Source organism: Melozone crissalis, unplaced genomic scaffold, assembly GCF_028551555.1.
Source record: "Melozone crissalis strain CALT ecotype California unplaced genomic scaffold, PUWL_Pcris_2 ptg000041l_1, whole genome shotgun sequence".
Taxonomy (NCBI): domain Eukaryota; kingdom Metazoa; phylum Chordata; class Aves; order Passeriformes; family Passerellidae; genus Melozone; species Melozone crissalis.
Window position 1 is genome coordinate 8,950,937 of NW_026535819.1, and position 20,332 is coordinate 8,971,268.

General features: G+C 53.5%; 1 protein-coding gene across 1 annotated transcript in view; it reads left to right on the plus strand.

The window, feature by feature from the left end:
• Positions 1 to 20,246, plus strand: part of WHRN (whirlin) — a 55,523-nt gene extending 35,277 nt beyond the window's left edge. The window contains exons 4-13 of the mRNA XM_054284023.1: positions 1,537 to 1,739; positions 2,986 to 3,022; positions 4,467 to 4,679; positions 5,671 to 5,877; positions 8,532 to 8,564; positions 12,538 to 12,609; positions 13,620 to 14,193; positions 17,092 to 17,270; positions 17,897 to 18,019; positions 19,582 to 20,246. Coding sequence (XP_054139998.1) covers positions 1,537 to 1,739; positions 2,986 to 3,022; positions 4,467 to 4,679; positions 5,671 to 5,877; positions 8,532 to 8,564; positions 12,538 to 12,609; positions 13,620 to 14,193; positions 17,092 to 17,270; positions 17,897 to 18,019; positions 19,582 to 19,764 — 1,824 coding nt within the window. The 3' untranslated portion in view covers positions 19,765 to 20,246. The remainder of the gene's footprint in view (positions 1 to 1,536; positions 1,740 to 2,985; positions 3,023 to 4,466; positions 4,680 to 5,670; positions 5,878 to 8,531; positions 8,565 to 12,537; positions 12,610 to 13,619; positions 14,194 to 17,091; positions 17,271 to 17,896; positions 18,020 to 19,581) is intronic.
• The last annotated feature ends 86 nt before the right edge of the window (positions 20,247 to 20,332 follow it).

The window sequence follows — 20,332 nt, forward strand, 5'->3', positions numbered from 1 at the left end:
ACTTCTCATTATTGCCAGCCTTATTTTGTACAGCTCCATCCAGCCCCCCACATGATCTCCTCTCTAAATTTAACAGCCCTAATCTCTTCCATCTGTCCTTTCACAGGCACCTTCATCTGCCACTGAGCATTTGTTTCACTTCTCTGCAACTTTTCTCTCCCTGTATCTCCTTGGTGGCCAGGCAAGGAGAAAATCCCTGCTGTGTTTTGGTAGAGCTGAGCTGAGGCCTGTGGTTAAAGCAAAGATAGGAAAGGGCAGCTTCAAAAATGGGGTTTATCAGGAGTAGGGTGAATTGTGATACAGGAGTGAGGAGGAGCAGCCTTGGATGCTCTGGGAGCACAGAGGAAGAGGACCTGGGAGGAAGGGTGAAACACCAGATGGGTGCTGTGTCTCAAACAAGGCCAGGCTGTCAGGGAAGCTCCTGGTTCCAGCAAAGGCCTTGCCCACAGAATGAAATCTCTTAGGGGAGGAAACAGCAGAGGAGAGATGGAATGCAGCTGTGCCAGATGTGCAGTTTGCAGGGTGCTGGAGGCTGTGGTGAGCCCCTCCCTGCTGCATGCAGAGATCTGAGGGCTGGAGCCTCCACAGATGGTTCCTGACATCCCAGAGCAGCAGCAGCAGGAACTGGGCTGGAAGCCTTGATGTTCTTTGGGGTTGGTCTGGGTGGTGGAGGAGACTGGGCAGATCAGTCTGAGCTGGGATCCTCAACAGGCCCCTCCAAACTCACTGGCTTCCAGCTTGAGGGATGATCTATGGTATTTTCGGGGTCTCCCAGATGAAGGGAGGAAATGATGAATCTGACTCCATGTTCTCAGAAGGCTAATTTATTATTTTATGTTCTATATTATATTAAAGAATGCTATACTAAAACTATACTAAAGAATGGAGGAAGGATACAGACAGGAGGTTTGACAAGATACTAATGGAAAACTCCTGACTCTCTCCAGAGCCCTGACACAGCTTGGCCCTGATTGGCCAAAGAGTGAAAACAACTCCCAGCAGAACCCAATGGAACAATCGCCTGTGGGTAAACAATCTCCAAACACATTCCACATGAGCACAACACAGGAGAAGCAAATGAGATAAGAATTGTTTTCCTTTTCTCTGAGGCTTTTCAGCTTCCCAGGAGAGAAACCCTGGGTGAAAGGATTTTTCCAGAGAATATGAACTTTTTCCAGAGTCCTACCGTGATTGGTCATTAAGTCAAAACAATTCACATGTTGGATAAACAATCTCCAACCACATTCCAAAGCAGCAAAACACAGGAGAAGCAAATGAGATAAGAATTGTTTTCCTTTTTCTCTGAGGCTTCTCAGCTTCCCAGGAGAGAAATCCTGGGCAAAGAGGATTTTTCAGAAAATATGACGGTGACAGTGATCTCCATCCAGCAGCATTGTCCCTGGTCCCCCCAACTGCTGCATCCCACTTTGGAGCTGGCTTAGACTGGGCAGCACCTCCCTGCTGGGAGAGGAAAGTGTTATTCCCAACAGGAAAGCTCCAGGAACACGCTAGGCTCAGTCCATCCTTGTTCCACAGGTGGGAGACCAGATCCTGGAGGTGAACGGCCGGAGCTTCCTGAGCATCCCCCATGACGAGGCCGTGAAGCTGCTCAAGTCCTCGCGGCACCTGATGATGACGGTGAAGGACATCGGGCGCCTGCCCCACGCCCGCACCACTGTGGATGAGACCCGCTGGATCAGCAGCTCCCAGCTCGGGGAGACCCTGCTTAGCTCTGCAGGGTAAGGGCCTGGGGGGCTGGCTTGGTTTGAACAGACAGGTGTCTGCTAAGGAGGGCAGGAACATCCCCTGAAATGGAAAATGTAGACCCCCTCTCTGTGAATTGTTATAATTTTGAAACTAAGATGCTCTCAGGCAGAGACATGGGAAAAGGAATAATAGTTCTTGACTAGGAAAACTAAAAAATACAAATGTAATAGCACAAACAACAACAAAAAATCACAGCTAGAGTCAGAACATGTCTTGTCCCCCTGTGTGCCAGGGTGGTGTCCCAGCCCCATCCCATGGGGGCTCAGCCCTCCTGCAGTGCCAGCTGTGGCTCTGCTGCAGCAGGGATCCTGCACAAGGGGGGAGTTTTCCTCTGCAGCTCCAGGGCTGCTGCAGATGGGCCTGGGCTCCCTCTGGCCATGCAGGGCAGCAGAAAGCTGCTCCTCTGGCAATGCAGGGGGCAAAGGCTGCTGTGCCGTGCCAGGCTCAGATTGGATCCAGGCAGGAATGCTTGGCTCCTCCCCTGGGCGCAGCATCTCCCCATGGGATGCTGGAATGGGATCAGCCCTGCAGGGACACTCAGTGGCCATGGAGAGCAGAGATCTCCTGGAGGGAGGGTTGGCTGTGGGAGAGAGAAAGAAACAACTGCCCCATGGACAGCAGAGAACTGCCCCAGCTCTGACAGATGGGGATAGAACACACAGCCCCATTTCTAACCCAAGATGGGCTGTTTGGAGGAGGTCTGTCAGCTCAGAGCCCCTGGGAGGGTGGGGACCCCCAGTCTGTCCATGGAGCTCCCCATTCTGGGGTCTGGCTCCTGCATCAGGGAAGCATCTCTGGCCTGTAGGGTGGAGCAGGTGTGGACAAGGTTGTGCTGTCTGATGTCACCATTGAGTCAGGAACAGGAATGTAGGTGACACAACTCTATGCATTTTCAGAAGGCATAAAAGCTCCTTTATTACAAAACTTCACATTTTTATAGGCAACATCATTCACCCAGAACCTAACTGGTTCTAATAACACCTGTCACCCCATTGGTTAATTAGCAGCAACACCATCTTTCCATAAACATCACGTAGAACACGTTCCACATGTTCACAAACATCAGCTGCACAGACTTAACATAAGAATTGTTTCAATTCTTTTCTCTGAGATTCTCACGGCTTTTCCCAGAACAATGCCTGGGAAAGTTATCTGTTTCACTCTCTGACCAACTTGTGACAGGCACTCAGGGCTAACTGATCATCTCCCTCCTCACAGGGCAGTGGGTGACCATGCCATGGACGTGGCAGCCAGGGTAAGACATTCCTGATCCTTGTGAAATTATCACTGCTATTGTGGTTTATTCCCATGGGAGGGAGGGACCCATGGTCCTGGTTACAGCAGGGATGCTGGTTTGGGATTTTAATGGGCTTTTCTCCTCCCCATGCTGTGTTCTGCTGTGTGACACAGTGGTGTCCCCTCTCCTGTGCCACTTCAAAGCACACCTGGTGCCCTCCAGCCTTCATGGGCAAGGGTAAATGATCACCCATGGACAAGAACCATGGGGACCCCTCCACCCTGCAGAGGTGACCATGACTGGCCTCATGGTGGCTGTCTGTGGGTCCTGGGAGGTGCAGGGGTCTGTCCCAGCCGAGGCAGAGCTGAGCCAGCCCTCTCCAGCTCACCCTGTGCTGTGCCTGCAGCTCTGTGCCAGCATCTCCTCAACACCTCCTTGCAAAGCACATTGCTTTTAAATGGAAATTAAGCAGGGAGGTTTCACAGGTGGCTCTCACTGATAACAGCTTTGCACTCTTTGCTGGCAAAACATGTTCCCCAGCCTCAACTCCTCTCTGTCTCTGGGATAGTCAGGGTCTGGTCTGGTTCCATACCCCTGTGCCAGCTCTGTCTGGGAGGAAACACTGAGGACCTCCCCTCAGAAATCCCTCTCAAAGGGAAAAACTCTTTTATCTGCAGTCAGGCTTGTCTCTCCCTGGGAGTTCTTTGGTTGCCAGGGGCTCTTTCTTTCACTAGGGTCTGCCTCAAGCTGGCAGTGTGGGCAAATGTGCCTTTTCCATGGGATGGGGAGCTGGCCTGTCTCCTGTGGCCCCAGTTCCCCCAGTTCTGGCAGGGAGGAGCAGGAACACAGCCTGGGATTAAATACTGCCTGCTGGGGGACAGGATCTGCACTTGCTGAACAGGGATGGGAAACTCAACTGGTGCTGCATGGACTGAGGGAATCAGAGAATCACAGAATATCCTGAGCTGGGAGGGACTGAAGGGATCCCCCAGCCCAGCCCCTGTTCCTGCCCAGCCCCCCCAGCAGCCCCACCCTGGGCACCCCTGGCAGCGCTGTCCAAAGGCTCCTGGAGCTCTGGCAGCCTCGGGGCCGTGCCCATTCCCTGGGCAGCCTGGGCAGTGCCAGCACCCTCTGGGGGCAGAGCCTTGCCCTGAGCTCCTGCCCTGGTTCAGCTCCAGCCATTCCCTGTCTCAGGGAGCAAAGCTCAGCTCCTCTGATCTTGGCTCTGGACTTACCCAAACAAGAGGTGACACTGAAAGGCTGGTGGGGGGTACCTGGGGGTCCCTTCCTCCTGTCATTCCCAAAATTCTCCTTGCAGTCTGACTCCCAGCTCCTGTGCAGGCAGTGCTGGCAGGGAGGGCTGGTGGCAGAGCCCAGGGCAGGGGCCCTCCTTGGCCCAGCTGGCTCAGCAGAGCTCTGCCCTCCTTCCCCCTGCCCCAAGGCTGTCCCCTGTGCCCTGCAGCCCGTGTTCTACCGGGGGCTGGCCGGCTCACAGGTGACCCTGAGCACCATGGTGAACCAGAGCCGCGTGATGCTGGAGGAGCAGGCCCGGCACCTCCTCAACGAACAGGAGAGGGCCACCATGGGCTACTACCTGGACGAGTACAAGGAGGGCAACATCTCCGTGGATGCTCTGGTCATGGCCCTCTTCGAGCTGCTCAACACACACGCCAAGGTGAGCCTGCATCCCCACAGGGCAGGGATGGCTGCTGGGGGCGCTGGGCTGAGCAGAGTCACTGTCACTGTCACAATGCTGTGGGCATTGTCACCCTGTGGGCCCTGTGCCTCCAGGGTGATCTGCTCAGGGAGAGGGGGAGGGAATGGGAGAGAAATCCACGTATTCATGTGTGGCCAGGGCTGCCCTGTGGTGCCGCTTGGTCCCTGAGCTTTTGAACTCTACTCCAGAATGTCACAAAGTCACTTTCTCAGTGCCAGCCTGTGACCATGTTCACAGGGGTCTGAGGATGAGGGAAGAGACGAGGATCTGACTCCATGTTTCAGAAGGCTTGATTTATTATTCTATAATATATACTATATTAAAACTATACTAAAAGAATAGAAGAAAGGATTTCATCAGAAGGCTAGCTAAGAATAGAAAAAGAAACAATGAATAACAAAGGTTTGTGTCTCAGACAGAGCCCGAGCCAGCTGACTGTGATTTGCCATTAATTAGAAACAACCAACATGGGCCAATCCCAGAGGCACCTGTTGCATTCCACAGCAGCAGATAATCATTGTTTACATTTTGTTCCTGAGGCTTCTCAGCTTCTCAGGAGGAAAAATCCTAAGGAAAGGATTTTTCATAAAATATGTCTGTGACAATCATGGAACGAGCACAGAATTCCACCCTGATCTGGGTTGGAAGGGACTGTAAAAATCACCTTGTTCTACACCTGCCATGAGCAGGAACACCTTCCACTACCTCAGGGTGCTCCAAGCTCAGGCCTTGGGCACTGCCAGGGATCCAGGGGCAGCCACAGCTGCTCTGGGCACCTGTGGGGATGCAGGCTGGTGTTCAGTGGCAGAGGAGCTGCTGGTATCATTTATGACCAAACCTCCTCCATCACCTGCCATTGCCACTGCTGACCGTGGTGGGAGGGAGGCCCCCAGCTCCCCAGGAATGTGACTGTGCCCCAACCTGGCTGTGGCTCTGTGTGCCTGGCCAGTTCTCGCTGCTCTCCGAGGTGAGGGGAGTGATCTCCCCACAAGACCTGGACCGCTTTGACAACCTGGTGCTCAAGAGGGAGATCGAGTCCATGAAGGCCCGGCAGCCCGCGGGGCCCAGCCCTGACTCCTACTCCATGATGTCCTACAGCGACACCGTCTCGTCCTCCAGCAGCCACTTCACTGCCACCACTGTCAGCTCGGCCAGGGTAGGTCCCTCCTGCTTGATCCCTTCCTTCCAGCCCCTCCTCCTGGCAGTGCTACAGCAAGCTGCTCTCCCTGGGCTGTGTGGTACCTGAAACAAGAATGTGTCTGGTGGCTGTACTGCCCGAATACCATCCATTTAGGAGATAATGTTTGGGTTTTTCATGGAAAGGCATAGCGTATAATTTGGATTATCCTACATTTCATGGACTGTCTGATGGGGCAGAGAGTGCTGCAAAGCCATTTCACCCCACAGGGGGCCCTGTCCAGCTTCCCCCATGGGTTCCCAAGGCTGTTATTTTTCTGTGCACTCTGGGTGGTTTGTGGGTGATGCCATGAGGTGCTGGGTGTCTCTGTGCCCCTGACACTGAGGTGCTGCTGTGCCCTGCTTGAGGGCTGCATGTCCCTTTGATGCCTTGTGCAGGCTGCCCTAGAACAGAGGCTGGACAGAGCTAAAGAATAAAGCAGGGATTTATTCAAAGGCCTGCATGGATCCACCTTGGGCAGCACAAGAGCCCAGCCAGGGCTGCACCCAAGATGAACCAAAATGGCCCCAAAATGCACGGCCGGGCACGGGGTCTGTCACTGTGATCAGTTCTGCTCCATTTGCATCTTGCAGTTCATTGTCCCATTCCAGCTTTAGCCCATGCAGTCCCACCCTGCTTGTTTTTCTCTCTCCAGCCCACGGTGTTTGTGCTCTTGGGCTGAGATTTGGATCATTTGTCCTTGGTGCCCAGCTGGAGCAGGAATTGTTTTGTCTCCCTGCTCTGTGCACAGAGCTCACCATCCCCTGATATGAAGCTCAGACTCACTAAAGCAGCACAGAATGTGAGAAAATAGAAAAGCTGAAACCTGAGGCATCACCTTCATCCCAGTGAGGGACAGAGCCTGCCTTGCTGCCAGAAATCCACTGGAGCTGCATCCCCACAGAAATCCCATCCCAGCTGTTCACCAGCTCCTAAATCACCCCTAAGGATGCTGGCTGCCAGCTCCCCATCCCAGTGGGAGCCTCAGTGTCCAGGCAGCTGCATCCCATTGCCACCCACTCTCAGCTCTCAGCAGCAGCAGCAGCACTCCCACGTCTCTGCCAGGCCCCTGTCGCACACACCGTCTAATTAAGTTACTGTAATCACCTCAGACTGTGCAGGCACACAGCCCCCAAATTAATTTCCTCGCCATAAAATGCCTTTCATCATAAATGCATTAGTAACCTTGGAAATTAAACCCTTCATGGAAAGAAGGGGGAACAATGGGCTCTGTGCTCAGCGAGGAAAGCAGCCCACGGTGCTGGGATGGGGCTGGGGAGGGTCCACCCAGCACAGCCCATGGGGGAGAGGGGAGGGGGCTTTCCTGGGGCTCTGCCTGCCTGTGAGAGATCTCAGAGAGTGTCAGAGCATCAGAACTGTGCTTTTGTCCTGTTAAATCCACAAGTGCCCACAGGAAAGCCACCTGCTCAGGTCAGGAGGGATTTCAGTGAGATCCTTTCTGGATCTGCATAAACAAAGTGAGTTTTGCTCTGCTCTCCAAGGAGCTGCTGGGAAAATTCTTCTGAGGGCTGGCACAGGTCTGCCAGGGTTGTGTGCTGAGTGTAACTCCCTGCTCTCATGCTGTGCCCATGCCTGGGGCTGTGCCACGTGCTCCAGGTGTGCCTGGTGCTCCACAATACGTGCCAGACGTGCCTGCCTGGGCCAGTGTGTGTGACCAGTGACCCAGCCCCACCTGGCACACGAGCCCAGAGCTCAGGGAGGGACACCAGTGGGGCACCACTGCTCTAAGAGCTTCCTTCCAGAGCACGTGTCCCCTGTGCCCTCCCTGGCCATGTGGCAGCTGTCCCCAAGGGTGGGAGAGCACACCCTGCTCCAGGAATGGAGATGATCCATCCAGGGGGATGGGAATGCTGCCACTGAGCATGGCTGTGCCCACTCTTGCTGGAACAGCTGCCAAGCAAAGAGCACCAGCTCTGGTGGATGGGTGCTTGAACAGCAGGAGAGATGTGGGCAGGGCTCCCAAAGTGATCCGTCAGCTCCTGCTGCTGTTCCCTCCCCAGCATCCCTGGGAGCAGGAGCTCCCTCCAGCCCTCCCAACTCTCCCTGGCTGCAGCTGGGGCTGGGTTCTGGGATGAGTTCTGGGTGTGGGTTCTGGGGTGTGAGTTCTGGGCTGGGTTCTGGGGTTGGGTTCTGGGCTGGGTTCTGGGGCTGGGTTCTGGGATGAGTTCTGGATGTGGGTTCTGGGGTTGGGTTCTGGGGTGTGAGTTCTGGGCTGGGTTCTGGATGTGGGTTCTGGGGTTGGGTTATGAGGGTGAGTTATGAGGGTGGGTTCTGGGTGAGGGTTCTGGGCTGGGTTCTGGGGCTGGGTTCTGGGGTCGGTTCTGGGTGTGGGCTCTTGGGGTAGGTTCTGGGGCTGGAATCTGGGTGAGGGTTCTGGGGTTGAATTCTGGGGTTGGATGCTGGGTGTGGGTTCCAGACTGGGTTCTTGGGCTGGGTTCTGGGGCTGGATTATGGGATAGGTTCTCAGGCTGGGTTCTGGGGCTGGGTTATGGGGCTGGGTTTGGGGACAGTGCCGTGCCAGGGTTTGCTCAGCTCTCTCCTATGTTCTGCACCCTCCCTGATGGCACATTTTCCCTTTTGTGCTTGTTTCCCTCTGCTCTCCCCTGGCACAGGAGCGGCTCCTGTGGCTCATAGACCTGATGGAGGTAGGGCTGCAGTGCCTGGGGCAGGGGGTGTGGGCAGGGGAGGGATGGATGGGCTGCCAGGGGTGTGGCAGCTCCTGCAGGGCCACCTGTGTCACCCAGCCCTGCTGCTCCTGAGCAGCTCCTTCCCCCAGTCCCTGGTGCTGCAGTGCACACACGGCTCAGCTTGAGCCAGACCCAGCTGGACCTGAGAGCCACAGAAACCTCAGGGATGGGGTTTTGGAGGCAGCAGCAGAGCTGGAGCCTGGCAGAGCCCTCCCTGCTGCTGTGCTGGGTGTGCAGCCTGGCTAATCACCAGCAGAAAATCATGGAATGGTTTGGGCTGAAGGGACCTTTGAACCCATCTAATCCAGCTGCCCTGCAGGGAACAGGGACATCTTCAGCAGGATCAAGGTGCTCAGAGCCAATGTTTGATGGTGCTCAGCCACTGTCTTAGGGTCACCAGCACCTCCTGGGAATCCTGGGCCTCCAGATGAGTCCTGCAGGGCAGAGATCAGCTGCAGCCTGCAGGAATCAGGTGCAGCATGTCTGACCAGAGCAGTGGGAATTCCTGATTGTTCTGGCATTCCCTTTGTGCCTACCTCCTGCCCAACCCTCAGTGTTGGGATGAAGGAATTGATATCCCTGGGGGTTTTGGTTTTCCTCTCCATCACCTCCTAGCAAAGCTGCTGCCAGCCAGAGGTGCCTTCTCCTCCCAGGGCTGCTTCCAGATGTGCTGCCTTGCTCCAGCTGGTTCCAGAGGTGAATCAGCTCCCTGTAATTTCCCACATGGAGCATTCCCACGTGCTGGGAATTCTACTCTCAGAGGATGAGGAGATACATACTAAACTAAACTATACTAAACTAACTATACTAAAAGAATAGAAGAAAGGATTTCCTCAGAAGGCTGGCTAAGAATAGAATAGGAAGGAATGATAACAGAGTAAAACCACATGTGGAGGTCATTTTGCATCCTTAGAGCCCCTAAAATCTGCAGCAGGGGCTCCTCCATCCCCATGGCTGCATTCCAGAGTGGGAGATGGAAGGAAAGCTGGGTTTATCCCCAGGCTGGGATAGTTGTTCAAAGCTGCCACCCTGCAGGGCTCAGGCTGAGGAGCTCAGCAAAGCTCTCGTTAGCAGTAACTGGAAATTAGGGGACAGATTTGGAGCTGAGAGGTTAATTAAAGGTTGGGCTGTGTTCCCCGGGGAGGTGGCAATTTCTCCACTCTTTAATCTGCAAATGAAAAGTGTCTGCCTGTGTGAAAGATGCTCTGCAGCTCCATCTCTCCTGCTGGGCACTCTTTTTGGGATAAGAAGGAGAAACATTTCCCAGCTGCTCTGAGGAGGGGCTGGAAGGGCCTCACCTGGCCCCAGTTACCCTGAGGAACTGGAAAATAGAAGAGGAGGAGGGAGCAGCCTTCTTAACACTCATTTTTCAGGGCAGTGGTTTCTGTGAGTCTTTCAAGGGAAATCCAGGAAGGCACAGCCTTGAAATAACCAATTCCTGAAAGCAAATGTGCTTAAAAATCATCCTGGTTTATGGCCCAGAGCAATCACTGTTTAATTGCCTTTTCCCCCTGAAGGAGTGAGGAAAAGCAAATCTCCTGCAGGCAGAGGTGCCCTGAGGAGGAGCAGCGGCATCAGCGTCCCTGGCTGGGGGGACAGGGCTGGCAGTGGCACTGGGGGCACAGGGACAGGGTCTGGGACAGGCTGGTCCTTGCTGCCAGGCCAGAGCTGGGACAGGGCCTGTGGTGGGCACAGGGCTGGGGGAGATGGCCCTGGCAGGTTTAGGGGGCATCATCAGATTATTCCCATTTTAGTGGTGACACAGCGGGGACAGTTTGGCTGCTGCCAGTTAAATTCCCCAGAGCAGCTGGGGCTGGCCCTGAATCCCTGGCAGTGCTCAAGGCTGTGACGGTGCTCAGAGGGGTCTGAGGATGAGGGAAGAGATGAGGATCTGACTCCATGTTTCAGAAGGCTTGATTTATTATATATATTATATTAAAATATATTATATATTATATAACATATCACCATATAATATATAATATAATAAACAATATATTAATTATTATATATTAATTATTAGTTAATATTTTATATAATATATAATTAAATATATTATATTATTATATATTATTTTAATTTATATATTACATTAAAACTATACTAAAGGAATAGAAGAAAGGATTTCATCAGAAGGCTAGCTAAGCTAAGAATAGAAAAAGAATGATAACAAAGGCTTGTGGCTCGGACTCTCTGTCCAAGCCAGCTGACTGTGATTGGCCATTAATTAGAAACAACCACATGAGACCAATCACAGATACACCTGTTGCATTCCACAGCAGCAGAAAATCAATGTTTACATTTTGTTCCTGAGGTCTTTCAGCTTCTCAGGAGGAAAAAATTCCTAAGGAAAGGATTTTTCATAAAATATGTCTGTGACACACAAGGCCAGGCTGGACAGGGCTTGGAGCAGCCTGGGACAGTGGGAGGTGTCTCTGGAATGTCAGGGGTGGCATTGGATGATCTTTAAAGTCCTTTCCAACCCAAATCCTTCTGTGATTCTCTTTTAAAATCCCCTGCCCTTATGTTGGAGTAATGGAGGATGGAACCAGCCCATTTCCCAAGCCAGGCCTTTACCTGTCAGTCCCTGAACAAGCTGTTTCTTTGTGTTCTCATTCTCCAGGGCTCCTTTAGAAGCCACAGGGATAAAAGCACTTTATTTGCATCAATGTTTTTGCTGCTCCTCTAATGGTCTTAATTGCCTCCTGTGTCTATTTTGGGACTCGAGCATCTCCCAGGCTGTCAGCAGCCTCCAGCAGCTGGGGGAGATGCAGAAGCACCCGAGTTTCAGCTAATCAGCTGTTTACTCTGCAATAAATAGCAGGCACTTAAACACAAACCGTGCCCTGCCCCATCCGAACAGCCCTGCCAGGAGCTGAGCTCAGCCTCCCTGAGCTGCAGATACTGAGGGAGAGGAGGCTGAGGCTGGGTTTGCCACCAGGGATGGTCCCCCCTGGCAGAGGATTCACAGCTCTGCTGTGTCCCCACTCTGCCACCCCTGACTTCACCAGGTTTGGTGCACCCATGGCCTCTCCCTGGGCCCATCCCTACGGACAGATTCCCACAGGGAATCCCGTCTGGATTCCTGGAGCTCCTCAACACTGTGGTGTGGCATTTCCTGGGGGCATTTTTGGGCTCATAGAGCAGTGGCAGCAGCTTCTCTTTGCATCTGAGACCCGTGTTCACAGGGGTCCCAGGATGAGGGAAGAGACGAGCATATGACTCCATGCTTCAGAAGCCTTGATTTATTAGTTTATAACATATATTATATTAAAACTATACTATAAAGAATAGAAGAAAGGATTTCATCAGAAGGTTGGCTAAGAATAGAATAGCAAAGAATGATAACAAAGGTTTGTGGCTGGACTCTCTGTCCAAGCCAGCTGACTGTGATTGGCCATTAATTAGAAACAACCAACATGAGACCAATCCCAGATGCACCTGTTGCATTCCACAGCAGCAGATAATCATTGTTTACATTTTGTTCCTGAGGCCTTTCAGCTTCTCAGGAGGAAAAATCCTAAGGAAAGGATTCTTCATAAAAGATGTCTGTGACACACTGCTCTGGGTTGCAGGGGAGGAGAGTTTTAAATTTCTATTTTCTTTCCTCTGGGGATAAAAAAAACCAAAACAGGTATTGAACCTGCAGCCATCAGGGCTGGTCCCTTCCCTCCTTCCAAATTCAGCAGGAGCAGCTGATTTGGGCCTAGAGGAGCTCACCCCAAGGTGTCAGGTCCACAGCATGCTCTGAGCACATCCCTTAGCTTGGGACAGCCTGTGTCCCAAAAAAGGCATCCTAAAGAGGCAAAACCCCCTGGGTAAGGCTGGCCCTGCATGGGGAAGGGTTTGGAGCATCCCACTGCCCCTCCCTGGCACTGTGCTGTTCTCCTGCTGCTGTGCCATGGCTCTCTGTTCTTGTGTGCCCTCCCAGAACACGTCAGAGCTGGAGGGAGCCGGGGACTGCCACCAGAGCAGCATCAACACCCTGCCAGATGTGTCCCTGGTAAGGCTGCACGCAGCTGGGGGGAGCAGGAGGCAAACTGGGGGTGCTGGGTGGTGCCCCAGTGCAGCAGCTGGGCCAGGGGAGTCACTGGGCACAGCTCCTCAGGTGGGGCAGGACAAGGATTCTGCCAGGCTGGATAGCAGCAGCCTTGTGCAACCAAAGAAAAGTTTGTGGGGGTGGGTGTTCTGTGCTGGATTAGGCCCTTTTCTGACCCAGACATGGGGCAACTGAGAATAAAATAAAATAGATTATATATATATATATTTATATATATTTTTATATATTTTATATTTATTTTTATATGTAAAATAAAATATATTATAAGATATATTTATGTATACCTATTTCTATATATACATTTTTATATATGTGTATATATACATATATATAATATATAATATTTTATGCTTTAGGTATTTTTATATTTTATATTTTATTTATATATTAATATATGTTTCATATATTGTTTTTATAGATTTATATGTATTTATATACTTTATTATTATAAATAAAGTATAAAAGTTTTAAAACTTTCATTCCATTTTCAGTCTCATGAGAAAGGTGAGACAATACAGATGTTATAATCATCAAAATCAGAAGCCAACTATTTCTTAATTACAATAAGCATTTCTTAATTACAATATATTATAAGCCTATCACGTGTTATGCAGCTGTGCTCATTTGTGAGTTGTATTCTCATTGTCAGAGGGTCAGGAAGGTGTTTGTGTGACACTTTCAGAGTCAGGAAGGTGTTTGTGTGACACTTTAAGGGTCAAGAAGGTGTTTGCATGACACTGTTAGGGTCAGGAAGGTGTTTGTGTAACACTTTTAAGGTCAGGAAGGTGTTTGTGTGGCACTATAGGGTCAGGAAGGTGTTTGTGTAGCACCATCAGCTCAGGAAGGTGTTTCTATAACAACCATCTCTTCAGCCATGGTCATTGTGAGGAGGTGAACATGCACTGACTATGAGCCTGGGCATGATGTCCAACAACCTGTGCTTGCTTTGGCAGGATGATCTCTCCTCCTTCCCAGAGGAACCACCCGATTTCAAGCCTCCTCCTCCTCCCTCAGCCCCGCAGACCCTGGAGCCCTGCTCAGCCCAGCCCCGTGTCCCAGCAGGGAAGGACAAGCCCAAGCGCCCCTCGTCCGAGTCCTCCCAGTCCGGCCTTTTCTTCGTGGCCCCCCGCAACCCCTCTCCCCCTCCCAACCCTCCTGAGAAGGATACGCTCAGCGTCACCTCCACGGCCACCGAGGATTCCAACCCCAGCGCCATCTACGCCACCATCTCCCCCCTGTCCCCTCGCAGCCAGCCCAAGGACAGCCCGCTGTCCCTGCTCAGCCAGCACCCCATCGGGCCCTTCCCCAGGGTGCAGTCGCCCAGCAGGCTCAAGAGCCCATCCCCAGAGGGGCCTCAGAGCCCCCCGGCCCCGTCCCCTCCTCCGCCGCCCCCTCACCCCGCGCCCCCTCCCCCGGACAAGGGCAGCCCCTCGGCCGTGGGCAACCAGCATTTCATCATGGTGGAGGTGCACCAGCCCAACAGCGAGCCCGACGTCAACGAAGTGAGGCCCCTGCCCCAGGCCAGAGGTGGGTGGCACCTCCCCAGCTGGGGGAAACCATCCCTGGGGTGCTGGGAGGGAGATAAATGGGGCAGTGTTGGAATAATCACTGTGATGGTGTTTCCACGCCAAGGTGAGGCCCTCCCCAGGGCAGGGACAGCTGCTGGGGGCTGCTGGGCTGAGCAGAGTCACTGTCACTGTCACACTGTGGGCATTGTCACCATGTGGGCCCTGTGCTTCCAGGGTGATCTGCTCTGGGAAAGGGGGAGGGAATGGGAGAGAAATCCACATTATCATGTGTGACCATTGTTGCAGGGGTCTGAGGATGAGGGAAGAGATGAGGATCTGACTCCATGTTTCAGAAGGCTGATTTATTATTTTATGATATATATTACATTAAAACTATACTAAAAGAATAGAAGAAAAGGTTTCATCTCAGAAGGCTAGCTAAGCCAAGAACAGAAAGGAATGAATAACAAAGGTTTGTGGCTCGGACTCTCTGTCCAAGCCAGCTGACTGTGATTGGCCATTAATTAGAAACAACCACATGAGACCAATCACAGATGCACCTGTTGCATTCCACAGCAGCAGATAACCATTGTTTACATTTTGTTCCTGAGGCCTCCCAGCTTCTCAGGAGGAAAAATCCTAAGGAAAGGATTCTTCATAAAAGATGTCTGTGACAAATTACCAATACAGCAGGATGGGACATGCCTGAGCTTGTCAGGCCCTTGGTGCTCAACCAAATAGCAGCACTATGGTGTTTCACCCCACAGACACTTTGGGCTGGCTGGGTGTGTGGTGTTTCACCCCACAGACACTTTGGGCTGGCTGGGTGTGTGGTGTTTCACCCCACAGACACTTCGGGCTGGCTGGGTGTGTGGTGTTTCACCCCACAGACACTTTTGGCTGGCTGGGTGTGTGGTGTTTCACCCCACAGACACTTCGGGCTGGCTGGGTGCTGCAGCTGGGCACATGGAGACAAGTCCAGGCCTGCAGGAGCTCTGGTGGTGCTGGGATGGAGCTTCCCCCCATAACAGGGTCTGCTCCTCAGGTTTTCCCCTGACAGAGAAGCTTTAAGGTGATGGTGAAGGAAAGGAGTCGGTTCTGATGGAGGGTTTGGATCCAGAGCTTTATTCTGGCCCACAGGCCTCTGAATGCAGCACCAGTGGTTGCTCTTCCTTTGAACCCCGGGGAGAGGGGCAGGGAAGGCATAGGGAGCCACCAACCAGGGACAGGAGGGGAGGGACAAAGGACACCTGGATGGCCCAATGCCCCCCAGGGGTAGAGGGCATCCTTTGAATCTGCCAATCACTCAATGCCCTTCTGGAATGCCAGGATTGAAGGGAAGGGGGATCCAGTGATCTCTCGGAGAAGGAGAGGGAAGGGGGACTGAGGAGCTCTCAGGGATGGAGAGGGAAGGGGGATCCAGGTGGGTTCCTGGAGAAGAAGAGGGAAGGGTACCCAGGGCAATCCCGGGAATCCCGAAGCGTTCCCGCCCGCCCCGCGCTGCGGCAGCGACACGAGTGGCAATGTCGCCCTCGTGTGGCACAGCGCCGGCACTGCAGCCGGCCCTTGCCCGCAGGGTGGTGCGGGTGCGTTAATGCAGCGCCGCGGGTGCATTAAATGCAGCTCTGCCGCTGCTCCTGACATTTCCAGTCTCCATCTGTACTTGGTCTTCATCCTTGAAGGGCAGAAAGCTCCTACATGGCAGCACCTCTTCACTTGGCTTGGTCCCTGTCTCCTCCCAGCCCCTGTTGTGGCCTCCAGCAGGATCCCTGAATTCATCACTCAGTCCCTCCATCCCCGTTTGGGATCTGGGCTGGATTCCAGACCAGAGTTTGGGGCCACTTGTCTCTGGATGCTACTTGTGCACAGCTCTGCTCTTCTGACAGGGGGGTACAGTGAGGTTGGGGTTGGTCTCTTCTCCCAAGAAACAGGGACAGTACAAGAGGGAATGGCCTCAAGCTCTGCCAGGGGAGCTGCACGTTGGATATCAGGAAAATCCCTTCACTGAAAGGTGGTCAGGCACTGTAGAGAGGCTGCCCAGGGCAGTGGTGGAGATCCTATCCCTGAAAGAACCTAAAAGCCATGTAGATGTGGCACTTGGGGACATGGCTGTGGAGTGACCTTAGCAGTGCTGCTCTTGTGGCTGGACTTGATGATCTGAGAGTTCTTTTCTCTCGGGTTGCTGTTGATAATTGCTGCCCCAAGATGTGCAGGATCTGCTTCGGCCCGTGCAACGGAAGAATGAGTCTGAACTCTTCAGTCTTGAGGTTGTTTATTAATTCTTATCTATAAAATTTTCTTTCTGCCCAGCCGAGATCTGCTCAGCAGGGCAGCCACAGGCACTCTGTGTTGTCCTTTTATACTACAAACTACATATAACATATTTACACTTAATTCCCAATACCTATCACCTATGTTAGACAGTGCTTCTACTCCTACTCTAAACCAATCCCAAAGTGCCAACAGCACTGCAGAAAATGGAGAAGAGGAAGAAGAAAGGCTGGACACGCCCAAGTTCCTCCATCTTGTCCCCATAACCCCCATACCAAAAATCCTAAAATCTACATTGTCACCCTGTGATCATTTTATTATTACACTGTTTAAACCTGTGTGACTTTCAGATCCTCATACAAAGCTGGTAACTTGCTCCAAGGGTCAAAATCACATCTCCAGGTGTTTTGGGCAGCATGCCAGGGTCTCCAAGCCCCCTGACAGGGTCCTCGGCAGCTCTGGACATCCAAAGGGATGCATGAGTTCCAACACTTTTCCCAACTGAGCAATTCCATGGTTCTGCAGGGCTGTGCTTGGAAACCCTGCTCTGAATCCCAGGGGAGCTGCCCAGCCCTGGGAGCGGGAGCTGCCCTTGCCCCCTGGCCCGGCCCTGGCACTGCCCCGCTAACGCCGCGTCTCTCCCCAGCCTCCACGCTCTCCCAGCTGTCGGACAGCGGGCAGACCCTCAGCGAGGACAGCGGGGTGGACATCGGGGAGGTGGAGACGAGCGGCAAGGACAGGAGCCGGCAGCCAGGCCCCGGCAAGAGCCGCAGCCCCAAGGAGGCCACCAGGAGCGAGGGGGCGGCAGAAGGGGCCTCCAAGCCGGTGAGGGGGGCCTGGGGTGCTGCTCTGTGTGGGAGGGGGCACCACTGCCTTGGCCAGCCCGTTCCACTCCCTCTGCCCACAGGCAGCAGCCACTGGTCCATGCACAGCTGGGGTGTTTCTCCTCTCTGCTGCAGGCAGTCAGTTCTGTGGGGGGCTGAGCTGTGGGGAAAGGGGTCAGGAGTGGCTGAGAGGGGCACTGTGGGGCTGATTCACTCTGTCCTGGATAAATCCCATCCCTGCCAGCTCCAGCCAGCAGCTACCTGGGGCCTGGGGGAATTCCCGGCTGTAAATGGACATCCACAAGCTGCATGAATGAAGTCACCTGTCACCCAAAGGGAAGGTGGCAGCGGGTGTCAGACATAACTCAGAGGGTTTCTGGTGATGGTGAGGCTGAGGGACACGAGCAGGCAGGCAGGCAGAGAGCTGCTCTGCTCCTTCCCAAACCCCTCCAGAGCTGCCCAGAGTTGGGATTTTAGATCAGGAGTCAGAAAGCAGCTGCAGGGCTGTGTCTGTCCCTCTGTGGTGGCAGCAGCTTGTCCCTGCCTGCTGTGGGGCCCTGGCCAAGGGAGCATGGCTGGCACACAGTGTCCAGGCCCCCTTGGCAGTGCTGCCATCTGTCCCCACAGCCAGGGCTCCTGGAGCCCACGTCGTGTCTGATCCGGGTGTCCAAGAGCGCTCCCACCTTGGGCATCGCCATCGAGGGCGGCGCCAACACGCGGCAGCCGCTGCCCCGCATCGTCACTATCCAGGTAGGGCAGCTGGGAGGGGACAGCTCCGTGCACATCCCATCCCAGGAAAAAGAAGTGGAGGTGAGGGAGCAGTGTGCAGGGCCTCAAGGGTCCCTCAGAGATGGAGAGGGAGGAGGGGTCCCAGGGGGTCCCGGGATCGCTTGGAGATGGAGAGAAAAGTAGGATTAAGAGGGGGTCCATCCCATCCCATCCCATCCCATCCCATCCCATCCCATCCCATTCCATCCCATTCCATGGATCCCGTCCCATCCCATCCCTCGCCTCCCTGGGTAGGCTGAGGAAAGCCCTGGAGGTGTGGCCAGTGGGATTTTGGAGGTTTGTCCAGCCCTGCAGCTCCCCAGGCACCGTTCTGCCATGCTGAGGATGGTGTCTGTGTCCCGTGGATGATCCCATCCCAGAACACACCTCCTGTGTGGGAGCCAGCTGTGTGCTCCAGACATCTCTGAGGGGATCAGGGCAGCCCTGAAAGCTTGGCTGCTGTCTCCAGATGTCTGGAAACTGCCAGACAGGGGATTGAGGAGGGGGAATGGTGGATGGGAGCCAGGGGACTGAGCCCTCTGGAGCTGTCTCCCTGTTTACTTGGGGCAAAATTCAAGTTATTTACAGCAAAAAAAAGCAGAGCCGACTCTGCCTTGGTTATTCTTGGCCATCCCAGCTGGCGTCACGCTCCAGGATCAAGCAGGGGGGAAGCCAAATTCATCCCCTCTCTCCAAAAAGTGAAATATTTCACATCCATCACGTCAGATATGAAATACCTCCCAATTTTTTCCCCCTGCTTGATGCAGGGAGTGGTGGGATCTCAGGCTGCTGTTGATAATTGCAGCCCCGAGATGTGCAGGGTGTCTCTGTTTCAGCCTGTGCAACTGAAGAACGAGTCTGGACTCTTCACTTTTTGGTCTTGAGGTTGTTTATTAATTCTTATCTATAAAATTTTATTTCTGCCCAGCCGAGATCTGCTCAGCAGGGCAGCCACAGGCACTCTGTGTTGTCCTTTTATACTACAAACTACCTATAACATATTTACACTGAATTCCCAATACCCATCACCTGTGTTAGACAGTGCACTTCTACTCTAAACCAATCCCAAAGTGCCAACATCACTGCAGAAAATGGAGAACAAGAAGAAGAAGAAGAAAGGCTGGGCATGCCCTGATTCCCCCATCTTGTCCCCATAACCCCCATACCAAAAACCCTAAAATCTACATTTTCACCCTGTGATAATTTTATTATTACACCATCCAAACCTGTGTGACTTTCATGTCCTCATACAAAGCTGGTAACTTGCTCCAGGGGTCAAAATCAGATCTCCAGGTGTTCTGGGCTGCGTGCCAGGGTCTCTGAGCCCCCTGACGGGGTCCTCAGCAACTCTGGACACCCAAAGGGATCTGCTGAGTTCCAACAGTGGGAGTGTGGTCTGACCCCTCTGTGTCCTGCAGCGGGGTGGCTCAGCACACAACTGCAGGAAGCTGAAGGTGGGACATATCATTTTTTCCCCCTGAGAAAGGTGGGATGCAGTTTTTCCCCCCTGCTTGATGCTGATCTGACCCCTCTGTGTCCTGCAGCGGGGTGGCTCGGCACACAACTGCGGGAAGCTGAAGGTGGGACACGTCATCCTGGAGGTGAACGGCACGGGGCTGCGGGGCAAGGAGCACCGCGAGGCCGCCCGCATCATCGCCGAGGCCTTCAAGCTGAAGGAGAAGGACTACATCGACTTCTTGGTCACAGAGTTCAACGTGGCCCTTTAGGGGCAGGGTTTTTACAGCGCTGGGATGGGGATGGAGGATGGCAGCGAGGTGGGACAGCGGCGTCCCACGGCCCCGCACGCGCGCACACACAACCCCGGCTTGTCCCCAAATGTCCCCACGCCCTCCGCAGGCTCACTGCCTGCCTAGGGCACATCCCTTCAAGTTTCCATCCCTGACCTCTCTGGGGTAGGGAATGTCGTCTCCCCCTCGGCCAGGCTGGGAGCGGGGCAGGAGGACAGCTCGGTCTGGGTGTCCCCGCTGTCATTTGAGTGCCACACACAGAGCAAGGTGGGCCCGTGGCTCAGGCTGCAGGGAGTTTCGGGGCGTTGCTGCTCCTTTGGGTGGTCCCCAAGGTGCCCGGGTGGGTGGTGCCAGCCACGGGTGGGGATGCAGAGAGAGCAACTGGAGGCCTTGTAAATCGCTGGCAATGTTGTTGTATTTATATATACAGAGCTTGTGCTTTTAATTTTTCAATAAATCTATCAGGGTAGAAAAAAGGCTGCGCTTGGGGGGTGCTTTGGGGCTGGTATGAGGGGGTAGGAAGGGGAAGGGATGATAGGATATTTTC